This window comes from Salvelinus sp. IW2-2015, unplaced genomic scaffold, assembly GCF_002910315.2.
Source record: "Salvelinus sp. IW2-2015 unplaced genomic scaffold, ASM291031v2 Un_scaffold1406, whole genome shotgun sequence".
Taxonomy (NCBI): domain Eukaryota; kingdom Metazoa; phylum Chordata; class Actinopteri; order Salmoniformes; family Salmonidae; genus Salvelinus; species Salvelinus sp. IW2-2015.
In genome coordinates, this window is record NW_019942889.1 from 139,480 (window position 1) to 161,634 (window position 22,155).

The 22,155-nt window shown below is 42.6% G+C and overlaps 2 protein-coding genes across 4 annotated transcripts; both read left to right on the plus strand.

Annotated features, from left to right (window-relative positions):
* Positions 1-483: 483 nt before the first annotated feature.
* On the plus strand, positions 484-9,065 carry LOC112070731 (uncharacterized). 2 transcript variants are annotated; one of them, XM_024138175.2, is made up of 6 exons: positions 484-1,105; positions 6,768-6,803; positions 7,063-7,096; positions 7,484-7,541; positions 7,701-7,902; positions 8,027-9,065. In XM_024138175.2, exons 1-6 carry the CDS (start codon positions 752-754, stop codon positions 8,624-8,626), a joined length of 1,284 nt encoding a protein of 427 aa, XP_023993943.1. In that variant the 5' UTR covers positions 484-751; the 3' UTR covers positions 8,627-9,065. The 2 variants fall into 2 exon arrangements, with proteins under 2 accessions (XP_023993943.1, XP_023993942.1); XM_024138174.2 differs by lacking the exon at positions 484-1,105 and adding an exon at positions 1,534-2,015.
* Positions 9,066-14,118: 5,053 nt separating this feature from the next.
* On the plus strand, positions 14,119-20,572 carry LOC112070732 (zinc finger protein 420-like). Of its 2 annotated transcripts, none has more exons than XM_024138176.2 (4): positions 14,119-14,550; positions 17,207-17,914; positions 18,110-18,886; positions 19,240-20,572. In XM_024138176.2, exons 1-4 carry the CDS (start codon positions 14,286-14,288, stop codon positions 20,199-20,201), a joined length of 2,712 nt encoding a protein of 903 aa, XP_023993944.1. In that variant the 5' UTR covers positions 14,119-14,285; the 3' UTR covers positions 20,202-20,572. The 2 variants fall into 2 exon arrangements, with proteins under 2 accessions (XP_023993944.1, XP_023993945.1); XM_024138177.2 differs by having other exon boundaries at positions 19,243-20,572.
* The last annotated feature ends 1,583 nt before the right edge of the window (positions 20,573-22,155 follow it).

The following is a 22,155-nucleotide window of genomic DNA, read 5'->3' on the forward strand; positions in this document are numbered from 1 at the left end:
CATTCCGGGAGGGGAGAGAAAGAGAAGAATTAGAGAGAGCATGCCTAAGATCACACAGTACACCAGGTAGGCCAGACTGACCCTAGCCCCCAGGCCAGGGATATTCAACTTGAAAGACAATTTTCACCGCAGCTTTTTCACTGTATATGACCATTAATATGTTATTAACATATTGTAATGAAACAGCAGGGAGCAGGTCTCGAACCCTCGACGTTCTAGCCCGAAGTSCAGCGCGCTATCGACGGCAGAGTCGATATCCGCGCTTATAAACCCAGAGTCTTTACAATATAATATGAGCTCCCGAATGTGCAGCGGTCTAAGGAACTGCATCTCGGTGCTAGAGGCGTCACTACAGTCCCTGGTTTGAATCCAGGCTGTATCACATCCGGCCGTGATTGGGAGTCCCATAAGGCAGCGCACAATTGGCCCAGCGTCGTCTGGGTTTGACCGTCATTGTAAATAAGAATTTGTTGTTAACTGATTTGCCTAGTTGAATAGGGCACACGCAATAAGASCGTTTCTGCATCTCACCTGTAGAACGGGACATCTACATTTACTGGTCGTAAACTAGGTCGAAAAAATATATATAGGCATAAGGTTAGCAGTGTGGTTAAGGTAAAACATCTAATTTTATTAGAAATAGAATTGGGCGGGGTTTACTACTTTGTGGCTGTGGTAACAACCAAGTGGATCCAGTTCACAATTATCGATCAACAGCTTTTATTTTAGTCGACAACTGTAAAGTTTAGTCATGGTGTGGTGCTCAGTACCTGGATGTGGGAACTACAAGCAAGCACAGGCTGCTGGGGTAACGTTTCATCGGTTACCTGTCAGAGATATTACTCGTAGTCGACAGTGGCTGGCGGCAATAAAGAACGCAGCCTATGATGTGAATACTGCACTGGATAAATATCCAAATGTCCGTGTTTGTAGCCAGCACTTTCAGCCAGAGCATTTCGAAACGGACCTGAAGTCTCAACTGATGGGGTTGCCAGGTCGTCGCACGTTGAAAAGTGAAGCTATTCCATCGATTTTCCCCTTCCCTTCAAAGAGGAAGGCATCCGATCAGCCAACATCAGCGCAGCAGAAAAGAAGTCGAGCTGAGGTAACTACAGTAACTATCGAACAGTTGTTTATCTAGTTAAACCAAAATCTAGCTKTTTTTCACAATACGCTGGCAAATCATTCCATCGCAAACCAACGTAATTAGTTAGCTGTTACCCGACGACGTGATTTGTAACTTTGCAAGCTAACGTAAACTACGTTAAGTTACAGAGTCGCTGTGTTGTCGCGCGTCAACCAGGCTACTCTGCTCCAGCCTTGCAGGTTTGTCACTACACTAGTTACCACAGCCACAAAGTCTACATTGTTTATTGGTCTTAATTTAAGGTCAGGCATAAGGTTAGCAGTGTGGTTAAAGTTAGGTTTYACAACAGATTTTAAGAAGATATATTTTAGAAATGGGCGGGGTTTATTGATTTTGGGGTTGTGATATCTAGTGACGACCGAAAATTAGGGGACATGACCCGGAAGTAAAGTGGAAATGGCGTTTACGTGGMCTAGTCCAAAAACTCGCTCGCCAAGCAGTTACGAACAACGCGTTGAGAAGTCAAACCTGTAATCTCATAATTTCTCTAGACTATATTGTTGTCGTCATCATGCCCGTGTGGTGTTCTGTACCGTACTGTGCTAATTACAAACAAGCSCAAAAAGAAGGAGTAATCTTRCACAGTTTACCTACSGGAGATATACCCCGATGCCGTAAATGGCTCGCGTCTATCAAGAATAATATTTACAATGTCAACACACCAGTGGCCAAGTATCAAAACATCCGCGTCTGTAGTCAACATTTTCGTCCAGAAGATTATTTGAGGGATTATCAATCTGAATTGATGGGGAAGCCAAATCGACGGCAGCTAAAAAGYGACGCGATACCATCGGTGTTTTCCTTCACAACAAAACGGAAGACATCCGATCAACCAACACCAGCACAGAAGAAAAGATCTCGATTAGAGGTAACCTAGCCTACCTAGACTAAGTTACCTAGTTACAGCCAACACCGTAGTCCTGTATTTAATGTATCGGCCAAATCAACTCAGAGTTTGCTGAAATTAGTATATTTTCCACCCTCTCTGATCAGAATTTGTAAACTTGTTCAGTCTCCCGAGTCCCGAGAGTCAGACGTTACTTCAGACGGTATTCCCTGCAACGTTCCAGCCATGAAATCCTGGAGATCCAACCTTTTAGCTGCTTTCAGAAGGATTTAGATTTTAGATTTTTTTTGGTTTCTTAGATTTTTTGTTGTTGTTACTTTGAACTGTACATCTTAATCACCTGTGCAATAAACAACAAAATCAACCTTCTTTATGATTAGTATTTCAGGATCTCTCAACTGACTGACATCCACATCCTGTTGGGCATCCACTGACATAGCTTTATCATCTCTACTCGTTGCGTTGACAATTTTTACTGCCTCTGCATAGGACACCTTCTCAATTTTTACTGCCTCTGCATAGGACACCTTCTCAATTTTTACTGCCTCTGCATAGGACACCTCAATTTCTACTGCCTCTGCATAGGACACCTCAATTTCTACTGCCTCTGCATAGGACACCTCAATTTCTACTGCCTCTGCATAGGACACCTTCTCCAATTTTTACTGCCTCTGCATAGGACACCTTCTCAATTTCTACTGCCTCTGCATAGGACACCTCCATTTTTACTGCCTCTGCATAGGACACCTTCGACAGCCCTGATCCATCCTACTTTGACCTCCTTCACCCTAACAAGCCACTCAGAGAACTCTGGAATGTGATTCCCATCACAATTAGAACACCGTCCATCCTCAGAATCTTCAACAATGATATTCCGTTTGCAAACACTTGACCAAACTTTTTACTTTATGACATTGAAGTAGCTTTTGTACATAATCTCCCACCGTATATCTCATATATCCGCCAGCTTTACAAGGGTCGGGAGAACTTCTTCATCAAACATCAATAATAAAGAAAGGCTTTCCTCCTGTCCATTCACAGTGCGGGTTAAGTGACGTGAATCAACTATTCCTGGCATGTTCATCTTAATCCATAAAGCCTCGATCTCCATCGAGACGCCACATATGACACCATTTATCCGTGACCTATTCCAATAATCATAGCGTTRCACTTCATGCGTCGATAATTTGAAAATCAACATCCTACCAATCCTGATCACTCTGACTCCACTTCTCCCAATGCATCCTTCACCATCTTTGTGACCTCAGACGGGTTTCCCCCCCAAAAAAACATCCTTGCTCATGAATCGCACTCCAACAAGGAATGAGGCGTTATCATAGTGAGGCTTATCTTGGTTTATAACTGTAGCCATTCTTTGATGTTTCAGTGTTCCACTAATTCCCTTTATCTTTACTCGCGCCAACAGAAACGAGCCGTTGCTTCTGCTTCCGCCATCGCTCTCAAACCCGAAACTCCTCCTTCCAATGAATGAACTCAACCCCTATCATCAAGTCAATGGATGTGTTGAAGCGTATCACTTTTTGTCAAGACGTTGGTCACCGCCTTTCAAACTGTGTTGCYTTATGGGTATAAAAATTGTCCGGCTTGAGACAACATGTCGACTTCGTGACCTTTACAACAACCATGTGACCAAAGGTCATGAACTTTCAACAGCAACTTGAAATGTTTTGAAGATGCTCCTCGCCAACTGCAATGTGAAGTCGGAACCAAAGCATTGTGGGYGACAACTTTCTGGGTTTTATTTGGAAGCAAAAGGCACTACATACTCAAATGGTTGATGTCGCCACCTATCATTGGTTACTATTAATGCGTGTTGACTGTTCTGGATGGATTACTATTTAGAGTTTAAATACATATTGATCCTTACGATCTAATTATGTAGGCCTACATATGGTCCACATTTCTAACATAAATAAATGAAATATCCTGCTTGCGGTAATATATCTMTGTTACTGTAATGTTGTCRYATGTTATTGCCCATAATTGGTTTCYCCTGTAATATTGTTGTAACCAAACAAATTKAAATGTGTTGATTGAATATTAAGTYTCAATCAAATGTAATACATATTGTAGGCTACACATTGGTTATTGTAGGGCAGGGTTCTCCAATTGGCGCCTGCGGGTGATTTTATTTGGTCCCTCAAGTTTTCTAAGCAATTTTTAAAATATATATACTGTATATATATACAGTTGAAGTCGGAAGTTTATATACACTTACGTTGGAGTCATTAAAACTAGTTTTTTAACCACTCCACAAATTTCTTGTTAACAAACTATAGTTTTGGCAAGTCGGTTAGGACATCTACTTTGCGCATGACACAAGTCATTTTTCCAACAATTGTTTACAGACAGATTATTTCACTTATAATTCACTGTATCACATTTCCAGTGGGTCAGAAGTTTACATACACTAAGTTGACTGTGCCTTTAAACAGCTTGGACAATTCCAGAAAATGATGTCATGGCTTTAGAAGCTTCTGATAGGCTAATTGACACCATTTGAGTCAATTGGAGGTGTACCTGTGGATGTATTTCAAGGCCTACCTTCAAACTCAGTGCCTCTTTGCTTGACATCATGGGAAAATCAAAATAAATCAGCCAAGACCTCAGGAAAAAAAAATTGTGGACCTCCACAAGTCTGGTTCATCCGTGGGAGCAATTTCCAAACGCCTGACGGTACCACGTTCATCTGTCCAAACAATAGTATGCAAGTATAAACACCATGGGACCACATACAGCTCAAGAAGGAGATGCGTTCTGTCTCCTAGAGATGAACGTACTTTGGTGCGAAAAGTGCAAATCAACCCCAGAACAACAGCAAAGGACCTTGTGAAGATGCTGGAGGAAACGGGTACAAAAGTATCTATATCCACAGTAAAACGAGTCCTATATCGACATGACCTGAAAGGCCGCTCAGCAAGGAAGAAGCCACTGCTCCAAAACCGCCATAAAAAAGCCAGCCTACGGTTTGCAACTGCACATGGGGACACGGCTGTAGACCCACGGCTGAATCTAGTTGGTGTTTTGTCCTTCGTGTGATTTAAAAAAATATATATATATATTCTGTTCTTCACATGCTTACTGAGAAAAGCAACATGAAGGTTGAGAATTAAATAAACACACTGCAGGCTATAGTGACGCTAACATGCAATCAATTACAATACAGTAAGAATCTGTCACAGTTCCATGTMGCACAATCACACATAATAATGAGGACGTTACAAGGGATGAAGTAAWGGCAACAACAGAGCATGTCTAATATGCTGCAAAACACCTATATGTTCTCAATCTAGTAGCCAATAAACTCACTACCTCGTTATATTRTGAGAAAACCATCACAAAAATATGAAKCCAGTGTTGTGGATGTTAGAAAGAGCTTGGGCTGGTAACTCATTTCCTCATCAGTATATTCATTCCTTGCAACATGGTGATCACGTTCAGCTTCGTGTAGAAGTGGAATTTCGATAGCATCAACTTCATCGGAAATAACAAAGACAAATGCCATTGTCGTGTTTTTTTGGAAATTGCAGATTTCCGACTTGCTGCCGGTGCGTATATACCTACCCCAACTTTATGTGTCGGACTTCTGTTTACAGTCGGCTTCTTTCACCTTACCACTCAAACGTGCCCAGTCAGTCTACTGTTTTGTGTCTGTGTGTGTGTCAAATCCGTCTGGATTGATCAAGTGGTCACAGTTACTCTTGCCAGCCTATCAGGACCCGGTTTCCCAAAAGCATCTTAAGGCTAAGTTCATCGTTAGAACCTTCGTCGGAGCATCGTTAACTCTCCGAGCTGTTTCGCAAAACCATTGTTTTTATTCGTTGCACTTGAAAACACTTGWAAGCTAACATGCTGACCACACCTCCCGCGTCGCAAAATGAATGTACACGTTATTCAATCATTGCACCTACACTGCTCGTGCGCGTAGAACTTGGTTCTATTTGTGACCCTTGATGTGCTGCAAGTCCCACCTTTAGGAGCATARACCCACTTGGGTGATTGAAAGATGAACTGAGGTCCAGACTCCAGTCCAGTTGGTGGTGGTAATGCACCTTAAAGTTGGTTTCCAACCGCCATATATAAAGTCCGAAGAAGAAGCCTGAAGGAGGAGAGATTACTAGAAACTAACTTGGTTTACAGTGGATTAATTGTCGGCGTAGAGGACCTTGTGCATTTCAGGTAAAATAACAGCCCAATGTTTATATCCCAGGACAAATTAGCTAGCAACAGCAAGCTAGCTAGCTAAATTGCCATAAATGTTTAGTGCTTTTCGACCTGTCCCCAAATTAATATAGCTGGTTCAGAGTTCGTTTTGATATTTCAACCTGCGTGTCCTGATCGCGTCTGGTGTGGGTGGTCAAAATCAAAATACGGGCGAGCGTATTTATTGTGCGTCGTTTTGCCTTCCCGCGTCACTTTATACACAGAAGATCTCCGCTAAACAGAATCACATGGTTTGATCCGTCTCTATGTGACCACCAATGACTTCAGAACAAAGTTAACTACAAATTCAAAACTTGCCAATGTCTTTGCAATTGATACAAACAATTTATAAAAAGGTGCTTCAAATGAGAACCGAGATGACTGCATTAAAATATAAAACAGTATGTTATATACCTATTTCAATCATATTGGAAACATTTTTAATGTTCAATCAATTGAGTGCTATTTTGTTACATGTAMGCTACCGTCTGTAATTTGTCTCAATATATTTCATGATGTGTAGCCTAACATTTTMTATTTTCTTTACAGTATCTGAAGAGTATTGAAGCTCTCATCACACCAGAGGTGAGTCGGTGCAATTTCAACCACTACATTTTTTTTTACAGTTTAATATAACTAGCCCTACCTCATCACTYTAGAGACTGATGAATGGTGCCATCCCTGGTTGAAGGTCATGTTGAACGCGTTCCAAATGCCACCCTATATAGGGCAATACTTTTGATCAGAACCCTATGGGCACTATATAAAGGGTTCCATGTGAGATATTGACATGTTTACTGGYATGTCTTTACAATGAAAAGTGATCACAGATGTATCTATACAGGTGGCTCCAATATTGCCTGGAAGGAAGAACAAAGGTCAGTATAAAGTGACTCGGCGTTGTCCACCTTCTTGTCAGTGGTAAACAGCACTCACGTTTRCGTCATGTTTTTTCTGTCTTGTATATATTTTTGCTAATATCTTTGAATAGTTAACTAAATGATTTCTGCGTTGTACTGGTCACCGTTTTGTCTTGTTTTTGGATTRTACCTGCCTTCCTTCCTTGGATCTTATCTCACTTCATATTTTTCTAAAATATCAACACTGGTCTATTGTACAGGCATCTTTTTCATTCCACTTCAAGAAATGGTGGTAAATTGTCCATGACGATTCCACTTAGTTTTCCAATTASACTGTAACAATGAAGACAGGTAGAATTTCTGTCTCATAGAATGTCATTGATGTTCCAATGTGYATGTTCACAGGTGTTCTGACCCGTCCCCGTGTCCAAGATTCTGGAACCAGCATTGACATTACACCTGAGTACGTTCAAATAATCCCACCACCTCTTTGTTATCAGTACTTAACAATCCTACAGCCCAGATGTATTTGGTCTTTGACTGTCCATTTTTGAAGTGTTTAGAGATTGTAAGATTGTGGTACGATTTTAAAACCCCTCTGTTGCTTCCCCTCCATCCACAGGAGTGCAGATGTGTGTGTGAACAGAGTCTGTCTGCTGCAGCTCTTCCTGCTCTGCGAGAGGTGTGGCTGCGACTGTGATGCCAGGATCCAGGATGAACTGGGTTGCTTCTCTGTCGTTCAGACGTGCCCGTTCTGCAGTCACCACAGGAAATGGATGAGCCAGCCCTCTTTTGCCCAGGAAACCTGTGGATTGAATGAAGAGGTGGGAATGCACAGGATACAATATAGTGTACACAATGAAATACAAACTCTGCACACAACATTCTTAACAAGATTCTGACATGCCTGTAATCCAAAATAATTATATTTTGTTTTCCTTTCCTAAGGCGGTTGGAGAGACATTGTCCCAGCCATGTGAAGATAGAGACCCAGACCAAGAGAACATTTGCTTGACTATGGAAATCACTGAGGAGTTGTGTGAACATGATTCTCAGTCCTCGGACGAGGAGAGTGAGGAGGACGAAAAGCCCAAGAAACGGAATAAGCAGGAGAGATCAGATGAGACCGAGTGGGAGCCGTCTGATGAGGAAGACATTGTAATGGACTCTGATTCTTCTGAGGATTTGGAAACGGCAGGTTCCTCTGGTCTAACAGAAAAGGCCGACGTTGATAATTCTCAGAGRGGAATAGAGAAAGATGAGAGACTTGTGGAGTGGTGTACTGACTGTGGAGCCGAGCCCGTACTCGCCTGCACCACACAGCGCCATAAGAAYCTGTACGCCTGTGGTGTGTGTGTGAGTGAGGTCCAACAAGCTGTTGGATTTGACCGATTCTACATGCAGTTCGAGGACCCGGACAGCTTCAAGGAACATGTACGACGGGAACACAACACACAACCTCCATCCTTGCTCTGTACAGACTGCGGCATCTTTCCTCACAAAAAGGACCATGGTGTGAGCACAAGATCAAGAAATTCCGCTGTGTAGACTGTGTGTAAGCGCTGTAGGACTGAAACGGGTATCAAGATTCACAGGCACCTCCACCACCCCGACCATGTTTTCCCATGTAAGTTCTGCCTGCAGCCATTCAAAACCAGGTCAGACAAACTGACACATGAGGAGAGCCATCAGGATGAGAACTCTCCTACCAGTGCTCAGAATGCTCCGAAAAATGTGATGACCTAATGGCAAGGAACAGCCACCTACGAACCACAGCAACCTGAATAGAAACATCTGCCACACTTGTTACAAAAGAATTTTCTAACAAAAACCATCTGGAGAGGCACGTGATTTTTCACACGAGGCAGAAGCCCCACATGTGCCAGGTCTGCCAACAGGTCCTTCAACCAAGCGAGCCACCTCAAGTCCCACATGCGCCTCCACACAGGGGAGAGGCCCTTCAAGTGCAGCAGTGTGAGAAGTGCTTCAATCAACAATGTCAGTCTGAGAGACCACATCCAACGCTATCATGGCCTGAGAAGAGTAACACAAGCTGAGGGAGAGGAGAGTATCACAGGCTGAGGAAGAGGAGAATATCACAGGCTGAGGAAGAGGAGAATAACACAGGCTGAGGGAGAGGAGAATAACACAGGCTGAGGGAGAGGAGAGTATCACAGGCTGAGGAAGAGGAGAATAACACAGGCTGAGGGAAGAAGAGAGATAACACAGGCTGAGGAGAGGAGAGTAACACAGGCTGAGGGAGAGGAGAGTAACACAGGCTGAGGGAGAGGAGAGTAACACAGGCTGAGGAGAGGAGAGTAACACAGGCTGAGGGAGAGGAGAGTAACACAGGCTGAGGGAGCCAGAGAGAGTAACACAGGCTGAGGGAGAGGAGAAGTAACACCGGCTGAGGGAGAGGAGAGACCCCACAGGCTGAGGGAGAGGAGGGCCCCCACAGGCTGAGGAGAGGAGGCCCCACAGGCTGAGGACGTGAGAGAGGGCCCCCACAGGCTGAGGGAGAGGAGGCCCCCACAGGCTGAGGGAGAGGAGGCCCCCACAAAAGCTGAGGGGAGAGGAGGCTCCCACAGGCTGAGGGAGAGGAGGAGGTTAAGGTGAGGCCCACAGGGACATCTAGAACCGCTGGGGAAAAAGAAATGTAGCTCTAGAAGACTTATATTGATCACACCAGTGTTGTGTTCATAGGGCGTACCGTAGCGAAACATTTTTCAAGGAAATGAAAATGAGCTATTTACTACTACTAGTTTGTGTTGATGTTATATAACATGCATTGATTACTTTCTACATATTTGAATCATTTGGAATTCCAGTTGTTTTAGTTGTTTGAAATATATTAAGAAATTTTTTCTTATATTTTTATAGAGGATTTTTGTATTTGCTGTCATGATGATTAAAGTTCCATTTTGAAATACTGCCTTTATAGATTTTCGTGCAACTTTTAAGATTTGAAGTCAATGTAATTTTGTCATATATATCAAACTATGTCACTGTATTCATAGTCCGCTCAGTTCTGTGACGTGACAGATATTGTTCAACAGAGTGGTTAACTGTACCATTTCATTATGCACGTGCTTCACATACGAATGCAGAAATGTATTTATTATGGATCCCCATTAGTTCCTGCCAAGGCAGCAGCTCTCTTCTTGGGTGGTTATGATCCCATTAGTTCCTGCCAAGGCAGCAGCTACTCTTCTTGGGGTTTATTATGGACCCCCATTAGTTCCTGCCAAGGCAGCAGCTACTCTTCCTGGGGTTTATTATGGATCCCCATTAGTTCCTGCCAAGGCAGCAGCTACTCTTTCTGGGGTCCAGCAACATTAAGGCAGTTATACAATTTTAAAAACATTACAACACATTCACAGATTTCACAACACACTGTGTTGGGCCCCTACTCTACCACATATCTARAGCACAAAATCCATGTGTACGTGTGTGTATAGTGCATATGTTATTGTGTGTGTGTATGCATGTGTCTYTGCCTATGTTTGTTGCTTCACAGTCCCTGCTGTTCAATAAGGTGTATTTTTATCAGTTTMTTTAATCTAATTTGACTGTTTGCAGCAGTTACTTGATATGGAATAGAGTTCCATGTAGTCATGGCTCTATGTAGTAGTGTGCGCCTCCCATAGTCTGTTCTGGACTTGGGGACTGTGAAGAGACCTCTGGTGGCATGTCTTGTGGGGTATGRAGTACCAGTAGTTCAAACAGACCGCTCYGTGCATTCATGTCAATACCTCTCATAAATACAAGTAGTGATCTCRTCCACTTTGAGCCAGGAGACATTGACATTCATATTATTAATATTAGCTCTCTGTATACATCCAAGGGCCAGCCGTGCTGCCCTGTTCTGAGCCAATTGCAATTTTCCAAAGTCCCTTTTTGTGGCACCTGGCCACATGACTGAACAGTAGTCCAGGTTTTGACAAGACTAGGGCCTGTAGGACCTGCCTTGTTGATAGTGCTGTTAAGAAGGTAGAGCAGCGTTACTCCAAGCCTAGGGTTACTCCAAACAGTTTAGTCACCTCAACTTGCTCAATTTCCACATTGTTTATTACAAGGTTTAGTTGAGGTTTAGAGTTTAGTGAATGATTTGTACCAAATACAATGCTTTTAGTTTTAGAAACATTTAGGATTAACTTATTCCTTGCCACCCTCTCTGAAACTAACAGCAGCTCTTTGTTAAGTTTTGCAGTCATTTCAGTCGCTGTAGTAGCTGACATGTATAGTGTTCAATCAAATGTATTTATAAAGCCCTTCGTACATCAGCTGATATCTCAAAGTGCTGTACAGAAACCTGCCTAAAACCCCAAACAGCAAGCAATGCAGGTGTAGAAGCACGGTGGCTAGGAAAAACTCCCTAGAAAGGTCAAAACCTAGGAAGAAACCTAGAGAGGAACCAGGCTCTGAGGGGTGGCCAGTCCTCTTCTGGCTGTGCCGGGTGGAGATTATAACAGAACATGGCCAAGATGTTCAAATGTTCATAAATGACCAACATGGTCAAATAATAATAATCACAGTAGTTGTCGAGGGTGCAGCAAGTCAGCATCTCAGGAGTAAATGTCAGTTGGCTTTTTTAGCACGTCCGGTGAACAGGTCAGGGTTCCATAGCCGCAGGCAGAACAGTTGAAACTGGAGCAGCAGCAAGGCCAGGTGGACTGGGGACAGCAAGGAGTCATCATGCCAGGTAGTCCTGACACATGGTCCTAGGGCTTAGGTCCTCTGAGAGAGAGAAAGAAGGAGAGAATTAGAGAGAGCATACTTAAATTCACACAGGACACCGGATAAGACAGGAGAAGTACTCCAGATATAACAAACTGACCCTAGCCCCCCGACACATTAACTACTGCAGCATAAATACTGGAGGCTGAGACAGGAGGGGTCAGGAGACACTGTGGCCCCATCCGATGATACCCCCGGACAGGGCCAAACAGGAAGGATATAACCCCACCCACTTTGCCAAAGCACAGCCCCCACACCACTAGAGGGATATCTTCAACCACCAACTTACCATACTTACTAGCATACAAAACAGATGAACCAGGGTCCAGCCTACTCACTAGAGTCCCTAGCATACAAAACAGATGAACCAGGGTCCAGCCTACTCACTAGAGTCCATAGAATACAAAACAGATGAGTTTGAACAAAAAAGTTTGTGTGGGGCCCCTGGACACTATGGGCCAGTTTCCCAGACACAGATTAAGCCTTGTTCTGGACTAAGAAGCACATTCAATGGAGAATCATCATTGAACAAGCTTTTTAGTTCAGGACTAGGCTTACTATCTGTCTGGGAAACTGGCCCTCAATGGTACAAATATAGCACTTTACAGGAAAAACTAGCGATTGTGTCCATAAAACCAGCGTCCAAGTCTYCACTTTTGTACTGTCACTTTAACTCTCTGCTGACTGACTAATTCAGGACTARATCTTAATCACAATGGAATACATTTAGCTTACTCTTTGTTTGCTTACAGTATGAAATTAAACGCCATTTTATATCAGACTTGCACTCTTGGATTGCCTTATAATGGAGGTGCCAAATTCCGACTATTAGCATGTGATTAGGTAAGAAGCTAACTGCTTAAGCGAAACAATGGAAACAATGTGATCTGTAGATGGAGTGTTAATTAAAAACTTCTTAGGGCTAGGCCCCCTTTTTTCTCAATTTCTGCCTGACTGACATGCCCAAAGTAAACTGCCTGTTGATCAGGCTCTGAAGCCAGGATATAATTGGTATCATTGGAAAGAAAACACTTTGAAGTTTGTAGAAATGTTCAAATAATGTAGGAGAATATAACACAATAGATATGGTAGYAGAAAATCCAAAGAAAAACCAACCAGAATTTTTGTTTTTGAGAGAAACCATGCTCTTATAATGGAAAGTATAGGGGCATACTGAATTCTAGCTCCCAGGATGCAATTCCTATGGCTTCCACAGGGTGTCAGCAGTCTATGTTCAAGGCTTCAGGCTTGTAACTTCCAAAATGAATAAGAAATATTAGTTTTAGTACAGGGACACAGTCTTGGAAATTCGTGTTTGGGCGCGAGATGAAGACAAGACGCACCTGCTAAAATCGGTTTCCTATTGAACATACTTTTTTCCGTAAGAAATATTATAGTTTGATTACATTTTAGTGTATCTGAGGAGTGAAAAGAAACATATTTTGACTTGTTGAAACAAAGTTTATGGGTAGATTTTCGGATTCCTTTCTCTGCATGTTAAACGAGTGGATTACTCAAATTGATGGTGCCAACTAAACACACTTTTTAGTATATAAAGAAGGATTTTATCTAACAAAACGACAGTACTTGTTATAGCTGGGACCCTTAGGATGACAAATCAGAGGAAGATTTTCAAAAAGTAGGTGAATATTTAATCACTATTTGTGAATTTATGAAACCTGTGCCGGTGGAAAAATATTTTGATGTGGGGCGCCGTCCTCAAACAATCTCATGGCATGCTATCGCTGTAATGGCTCCTGTAAATCGGACAGTGCAGTTAGATTAACAAGAATATAAGTTTTCAACCGATATAAGACACTTGTATGTACCTAAATGTTTAATACCCATCATTTTTATGATTATTTATTTGAATTGCGCGCCCTCCAGTTTTACCGCTAGCGGGACGCCTATCCCTGAGAGGTTTTTAACTGATGGTATACCTGTAAATGATCTACATTATCCTAATGATGATTATTGGATTTTAAAGGGCCTCAAAATGAGCACCGACGATGCTCTGGGTGTAAACTCTGTGGATTTGGAAACTAGWAGTGCTCCTGAGTARACACAAAAAACATTGTTGACCATTTCGGCTTGAAAAAATAAACAAATAAATCACATATCTAATAGAAGTATTTTTAATTACTCTTTGTATGATAACAATAATAACATATATAGATAATTCTGGACATTTTCCATAATTTTCGCCCTAATTATTAATTCACAAAGTAGACATGACAGGACTCTTATTCTGAAGGATTCCGAAAATCCGTGATCCGGAAGTACKTAAGTACTTTATRCTTGCCTGCTTCACAGCGGTGCATGCAACTATCTGCTCAGAACTACACGGATCAAATTGTTGCTAGCATATTTACCATTTTCAAAACATTATTAGCATATTACTTAGATACAAAGTTTAAATCTTCTGCAGAAGTCAGACCGAGCTCTGTTTAGTTTTCGCAAACYTTTGAAAATGTTGAGCAGTGTTTCTCTCCGGGCTCAYATCGCTTCCATCATAGAGGTACTTTCTAAAACTGCGGTTGCAGAAATTYGCAAAGTAGTCGACGATGGCATAGTTGTGTTACGTGTAGAAATGTGTCGACGGGAAAATGAAATCAACGTCCTGAAAAATAATGTACAACAACTTGACAGCGAGCTTCYAAGAGCTCGAGGGATTCAACCTCGAAAACGCATCCATCATGGTCGATCAGTCGCTGCTGAGAATCTTGGGAGAAAAGGTGGGTCGACGTAGTAACTCACTTATACTATCAATCAATTATCAATAGTTAACTGTGCAAGTCACATTAGGGTTCTAGCAATATTACATGACCATTTCGCAGGTAAACAATGTAACTAGGCTTATTTAATCAGCCTACACACGTTCTCACGGCATTTAGCCCTGGGCTAAAAAATGTGCAGTCTGAAGGCCTCATGTCCTCCAGTCATATATCTCTGACTGCCCAATGGGATGGGATGGGAGAGGAATGGCAATGACTATCATTATAACCAACTCGGTGGCCTTGTGGTTAGAGTGCAGGCCTACGCCCTGAGATTGGAAGGTTGGGGGTTTGAACAAACGATATATATATATCCTGGATTGTGGACGCTATGTATTGGCCATTGAGAGGCTTTAAAGCCACCGTTCGGCCATATTGGCTCTCCTCAGTAGGAGCAGTCCTCCATAGGAATACATGGAATTCTACAGTATTTCAATTAAGTGTTCCAAGAACAAATTTARATGCATTTAAGTATTTTTTATTGTTGTAGTGGGGACAGTAACGTTGAGTAATCTCAAAAAACGACTTTAAGGAAAACTTGTAATGTTTAAAAAAAATCTAATTTAAAACTGTGCATTAAGGTGTCTAATACAATACATGTAGCAAAAAGGAATGTAGACATTAATAAATGCGTTTTCTATAACTTCCAAAATATTTCTTTACAKTGGTGGGGTAGAGCCAAGATGGAGGCACAGTGGCTTCAGCACAGCACCCCCTATTAGTCATCTAGTGTGTATATATAAATCATTGATTTGAACACAGACTGTTTAGCACTCACATTAAGGAGATGGAGCCTTACTCACATTGGGAGTAAGGCCCTACAACAGACAAGTATCCTGTCCACGGGTTGACTCATTGGTTGATTTGGGAGATGGGGGTTCCTAGTTTGGTCGCGGAAGAACCTAACAGTTTTTGGGGGGGGGGGGGGGCTGAGAGTCAGTTCTGGTGACCTTTTTTAGAAGGAAATCCTACTCCAAAATAACATGATGATGACATCTGAAATATAACTCCCCCTCAAGAAATAGCCCGATATAACATATTGGTCAATATCAGGTAGCCTGGTGGTCAGAGCGTTGGGCCAGTAACCGAAAGGTTGCTGGATCGAATCCCTGAGCTGACAAGGTAAAATCTGTCATTCTGCCCCTGAGCAAGGCAGTTAACCCCACTGTTCCCCCTGGACCCTGAGCAAGGCAGTTAACCCACGTTCCTGGCCTAACAGACCCACTTCCCCCGGACCCTGAACAAGGCAGTTAACCCACTGTTCCCCCTGGACCCTGAGCAAGGCAGTTAACCCACTGTTCCCCCTGGACCCTGAACAAGGCAGTGAACCCACTGTCCCCCCTGGACCCTGAGCAAGGCAGTTAACCCACTGTTCCCCCCTGGACCCTGAACAAGGCAGTTAACCCACTGTTCCCGGTAGGCCGTCATTGCTGAAATATAACATATTTGTTCTTAACTGACTTGCCTCGTTAAATAAAGTAAATCAGGCCACTGTGCTATTTAGCAAAGCATTATCACCTGATGTAGCCCACCTGATTTTAAATGGTGGGCTACATCAAGAGGGTTGCCCATCTGCATTTCCACCACTGGGATCATTTTTAGATAGATCAAACTCTAAAGTCTAAACATAGGCTATGTTGTTGCTAGTTATACAATATATTGATGATTCAAATGTCACCAAAAAGGTGTTCCGCTGGCACACGGCCAACCCAAGGATCACGTACTGTGAATATAGTGTAGGCCTCGCTGTTACACCTGACCATGCACATTTAGCCTATGCATTCAACGCCCGTTGGCGCCTCTAACGGGCATAAACAATGCTGCTGCAAAAAAATCTGTTTATGAAAATGGTGCATTTGACACCATTTTATTGTGATTTGAGAAATAAGTGTAGCCTAATAACACGAGAAAGGCTCTGTGATCATCGTCTTTTAACAGCGGCCGTCAAAGCTGCTTTCAGAGGTGGGTTTTCCTGCAACTGTATTAAGGTTGTAAGCTACAATGACTGGGCGTGCATATTTCTCCCCCTGTGCCACACTCACAATTTGAAGGACCTTAGAGGAACATTCTATTGTCTCATAGAATGAGAACAGGCTGAACAATTTAATAAGTAAACTATTCTAACTGGGGGGGGGGGGTGTTTGCTCTGGAAAATTCAATGTGACCCCTTGGTGTACTTGTGCATCCCGCTATAGGAACAGGACGCTCTTGCCCTATGGGCCGTCCTGGCTCGAACAAGGCTTACTCACTGTCATGATAGTAGGATTGTGAAATCAAATAATTTATTTTTACAAACCATTTACAACCCTTGAACCCAATCGCCGACAGCCTCAAATRAAACTTTATTTGCCACATGCGCCGAATACAACGGGTGTAGACCTTATCGTGAAATGCTTACTGACAAGCTCTTAATTAACCAACAGTGCAGTTCAAGAAGAGTTAAGATATTTTGCCAAATAAACTAAAGTTAAAAAATAAAGAAAAAAGACAACAATAACGTGTTTGTGTGTGTGTGTGTGTGTGTGTGTGTGTGTGTGTGTGTATATATAATCCAAATCCATTTGGATTACTGTTAAAACAAACAATGAAGGATTTTGATGACGGAATATTTTCACAGGGACTGGTAAAAGCGGTACCACTTCTGTGAGGAGGACCTCACTTGAAAAACTGCAGCCTGAGGGAGATGGTAACGGAAAGGATGAAGCCGTTGGACCTGCGGATGAGACTCTGGTCAAGATTGAGCCGGGAGGGGAGGATGAACAGGAAGAGCAGACTACAAGGAGAAAATACAAGTATCGTCTTGAAGCTGAACTGTCAACGTACSAGAGAGACAGCCAGACGTGGATGTCCAGTACACAAGAAGACAATGATATGGAGACAAACTCACTGTGTCTCCCCGATCACTCTCCTGGAACTTCCGGAATGACGGCAGCATCATGCAGCAATGTTTCATTACCAGGGAAACCATATTTGGAGTCTAATGTCAGAGAGGATATGATTTTACAGCTCAGACAGCAACAACYTTATCGGCAGTCAGACGCGCTCAGGAGAACAAGCGACGGCACAGTAKAGTCAAATCCAGACCCTCAAAGTGAATTCGGTTTTGGCCCGAATTATAATTCGGCAAGGAGAGCGAGGACCAAGAGATTTTTCCAGGTTAATAAACACTTCATTTGCACACTGTGTGGAAAGAGTTTTGAACGTTACAGTCATCTMGAAAGGCATCTACGAATTCATACGGGTGAGAAACCGTACAGCTGTGACTTATGTGGAAGGTGTTTCAACCAGAAGGGTAGCCTCAAAGGGCATCTGAAGACTCACAGAGGTAAGAGACTAGAATCACTAGCTAATGACAGCAGATAGTACACTATTATACAACAGATCATTCCATGTACACTCCAAATTGGTACCCTTTTCCCTACGTAGTGCACWACTTTTMACCAGACCSCATATAGGGTGCTATTTAGGACATGACCGATGCATCGATATTTTATCAATCAAATGTAATCTTTCCACACAGTATCGATGGACGGACTAGCTAACAACGAAGAGAAGCCTCCCCTGGATAGACGTCAGACTGAGGAAGAGCGTTGCAACGGAAAGGACGAAGTGTTCCAAACTGCTCCTCAGATGCCTATGAAGTCTGAGCCAGGGGAGGAGAAGGATGCATTCCAGACACTAGATCCTAAAGCAGAAGAACAGACTGCAGGGAGAGCAGAACAGCAACTGGATGAGGAATTGTCGATGTACGAGAGAGACAGCCAGCCGTGGATGTCCGGTCCACAAGCAGACAACGATATGGAGACGAGCAATTCAGAATATTTCAGCAGTTCAGGTCAGAACTCCCAGTGTCTCACTGATCACTCTCCTGTACTTCCTGTCCCAGGAATGGTGGAGGCGTCATGCAGCAGTGGTTCATTTCCAGGGAAACCATATGTAGATGTCAGCGAGGATATGATTTTACAGCTCAGGCAGAAACATTATGGATCTTCAGACACACTCTTGATAGCAAGTGACGGTACAGTACAGCCAAACTCACGGGTCATGGACGGGGCTTCTCTGAKCCATCCTCCCATCTTCTCCAGTTTTCCGGAAAGGAAAGTGAAAACCTTCCAAGGAGTCACCAAGGACAAGAAGTGCTTCATCTGCTCATTCTGTGGGAAAGTTTTTGAGCGTGTTGGTCATCTGGAAAGGCACCAGAGAATTCATACGGGTGAGAAACCGTATAGTTGTGACATATGTGGAAGGTGTTTCAACCAGAAGGGTAGCCTCAAAGGGCATCTAAAGACACACAGAGGTAAGAGATGAGAATAATAAAGATTTTTTTTCATGCTTTTAATACATGAAAAAGCTTACTCTTAAGTGTGTAAATCAGTCAATTATTCTGTAATTAACAGACAGTATAACTGTTATATAATTAAGGCTACATCCTTAATGGCGCCCYATTCCCTTTATAGTGTACTACTATTGACCAGGACCCAAAGGGCTCTGATCAATAGTAGCGCACTACATACAGAATAGGGTGCCATTTGGGATGGATACAAAGTGTTTTCCCGTTTTCTATCAGTGGTTTAAGATGACGTTAAACAGTTCATTGTTTAAATTGCCATGTTGTTAAAATCTATGCTTTAATACTTTTTTCCTGTCAAGCAGACGGTGCTGACATGCTAACGGGTCAACCTCCGCTAGATGATAAAAAGCCTGACGTTTATCCTAGACCCTCGGAGTACCCAGAAGAACCGAGGGATCATCCCACATCTGCTGAAGCACAGCCTGGCTCCGGGTACAGTGAGGAGGAGGAGGAGGAGGAGGGCAGGGGGCAGGGGTTGGTGGGGGAAGCAGAGAAAGAGAAGCAGTTTGAATCCCAGATACTCAGTCAGTCAGGACCTCCACACCAACAAAGCACAGAGCGACCAGGTTACCAGGACGACCCAGAGTATGTCATGGATGAGAGGGAGAGTCAGCTGTGTAGATCTTTCACAGAGAGGCACAGTGATACTGCGTCTGGATCACTACATCCAGGTTGCTCCTCCGATGTGACAAAGCAGCAGAACTCCCATCCTGTTTCACCCAGTGTCAAATACCATCACAGTCCTTTTGATGGACTGCACCACCACCACGGGTTCTATACGTCAGCTTCTAGAGAGGTGGAACTGGGAGACGTGTCTTTTCAGGAAGAGAAAGACAAGTTGGATGTGATTGAGCAAGAGCAGTATGCGGGGATGGTTCTACACGCAAGGAACAGGGAGGATGGTGATGGGACAATACTACCCAGGTTTCAGAACCGGGTACCACTGCCACAACTACCTGTAGAGGAGGAAACGGCAATGAGCGCTTACATCACAGAACCAAACTACAGTCAAGAGGGGATTTTATTTGCCCTTGGCATAGACAGTTTTGACAGTACAGAGGGAGCCAGTGCCACTACAGACGACACAAGAAATAGATGTTTCATATGCTCCTTTTGTGGAAAGAGTTTTGATCGCCATAGTCATTTTGAAAGACACCTGCACACTCATACTGGTGAGAAGCCCTACAGCTGTGAGATATGTGGTAAGACCTTCACTCAGAAGAGCAGCCTGAAAGCTCATCAGAGACTTCATACAGGTTAATCAAGGGCCAAAGAGTCTTAGTTTGTGTTCCGAATGGCACCCTATAACATTATTTAGTACACTACTTTTTTAGGTATACGAATGGCACCCTATTCCCTATATACATACAGTTGCAAGAACAAGTATGTGAACCCTTTGGAATTACCTGGATTTCTACATAAATTGGTTCATAAAATGTTATCTGATCTTCATCTAAGTCACAACAATATAGACAAACAAGTTTCCTTCAACTAATAACACACAAATTATATTTTTATTGTCTATATTGAATACATCATTTAAACATTCACAGTGTAGGTGGGAAAAGTATGTGAACATCTAGGCTAATGACTTCTCCAAAAGCTAATTGGAGTCAGGAGTCAGCTAACCTGGAGTCAATCAATTAGGAACGAGATTCCAGGGAGATGTTGTGGTGGAGCGCCTCCCTGCCATATAAAAAACTCAAAACTTTGAGTTTGCTGATTACACTAGAAGCTGTGAACCATGCCATCGACAAACGAGAATCTCAGAAGACCTAAAGATTAAGAATGTTTGACTGAAAAAAGAAGAGGAGAAAGAGGTCTAACCTTCTAAAAAGCCTTGAATGTTCATTCAGTCCATGGTAAGACAAATTATCTATAAATGGAGAAAGTCAGCCACTGTTGCCACGAGTCAACGATTAAATCGGAAACTGGGCCGATTAAATTGAGGGCCGATTTCAAGTTTTCATAACAATCGGTAATCAGCATTTTTGGACACCGATAATGGCCCGATTACATTGCACTCCAGAGGAGACTGCGTGGCAGGCTGACGACCTGTCACGTGAGTGCAGCAAGAAACCATGGTAAGGTGCTAGCATAGCATTAAACTTTATCTTATAAAACAATCAATCTTAACATAATCACTAGTTAACTACACATGGTTGATGATATTACTAGTTTATTTAGCTTGTCCTGCATTGCATATAATCAATGCGGTGCCTGTTKATTTATCATTGAATCACAGCCTACTTCCCCAAACGGGTGATTTAACAAGCGCATTCGRGAAAAAAGCATTGTCGTTGCACCAATGTGTACCTAACCATAAACATCCACGCCTTTCTTAAAATCAATACACAAGTATATATTTTTAAACCTGCATATTTAGTTAATATTGCCTGCTAACATGACTTTCTTTTAACAAGGGAAATTGTGTCACTTCTCCTGCGTTCTGTGCAAGCAGAGTCAGGGTATATGCAGCAGTTTGGGCCGTCTGGCTCGTTGCGAACTGTGTGAAGACCATTTCTTCCTAACAAAGACAGCCAACTTCACCAAACGGGGGATGATTTAACAAAAGCACATTTGCGAAAAAAGCCTAATCGTTGCACTAATGTACCTAACCATAAACATCAATGCCTTTCTTAAAATCAATACACAGAAGTATTTTTTTTTAATGCATATTTAGTTAAAAMAAATTAATGTTAGCAGGCAATATTAACTAGGCAAATTGTGTCACTTAACTTGCAGTCAGGGTATATGCAGCAGTTTGGGTCGCCTGGCTTGTTGCGAACTAATTTGACAGAATTTTATATAATTATGACATACATTGCACAACCTTCAATGTTAACAGCAGTATTTAGACTTATGGATGCCACCCATTAGATAAAATACAGAATGGTTCCGTATTTCACTGAAAGAATAAACGTTTTGTTTTCGAAATGATAGTTTCCGGATTTGACCATATTAATGACCTAAGGCTCGTATTTCTGTGTGTTTATTATAATTAGGTCTATGATTTGACAGGGCAGTCTGACTGAGCGGTGGTAGGCAGCAGCAGGCTCGTAAGCATTCATTCAAACAGCACTTTCCTGCATTTGCCAACAGCTCTTCGCAATGCTCCCGAGATTAGGCTGGCAATAAAGTATCTATTAGAACATCCAATAATCAAAGGTATATGAAATACAAATGGTATAGAGAAAAATAGTCCTATAATAACT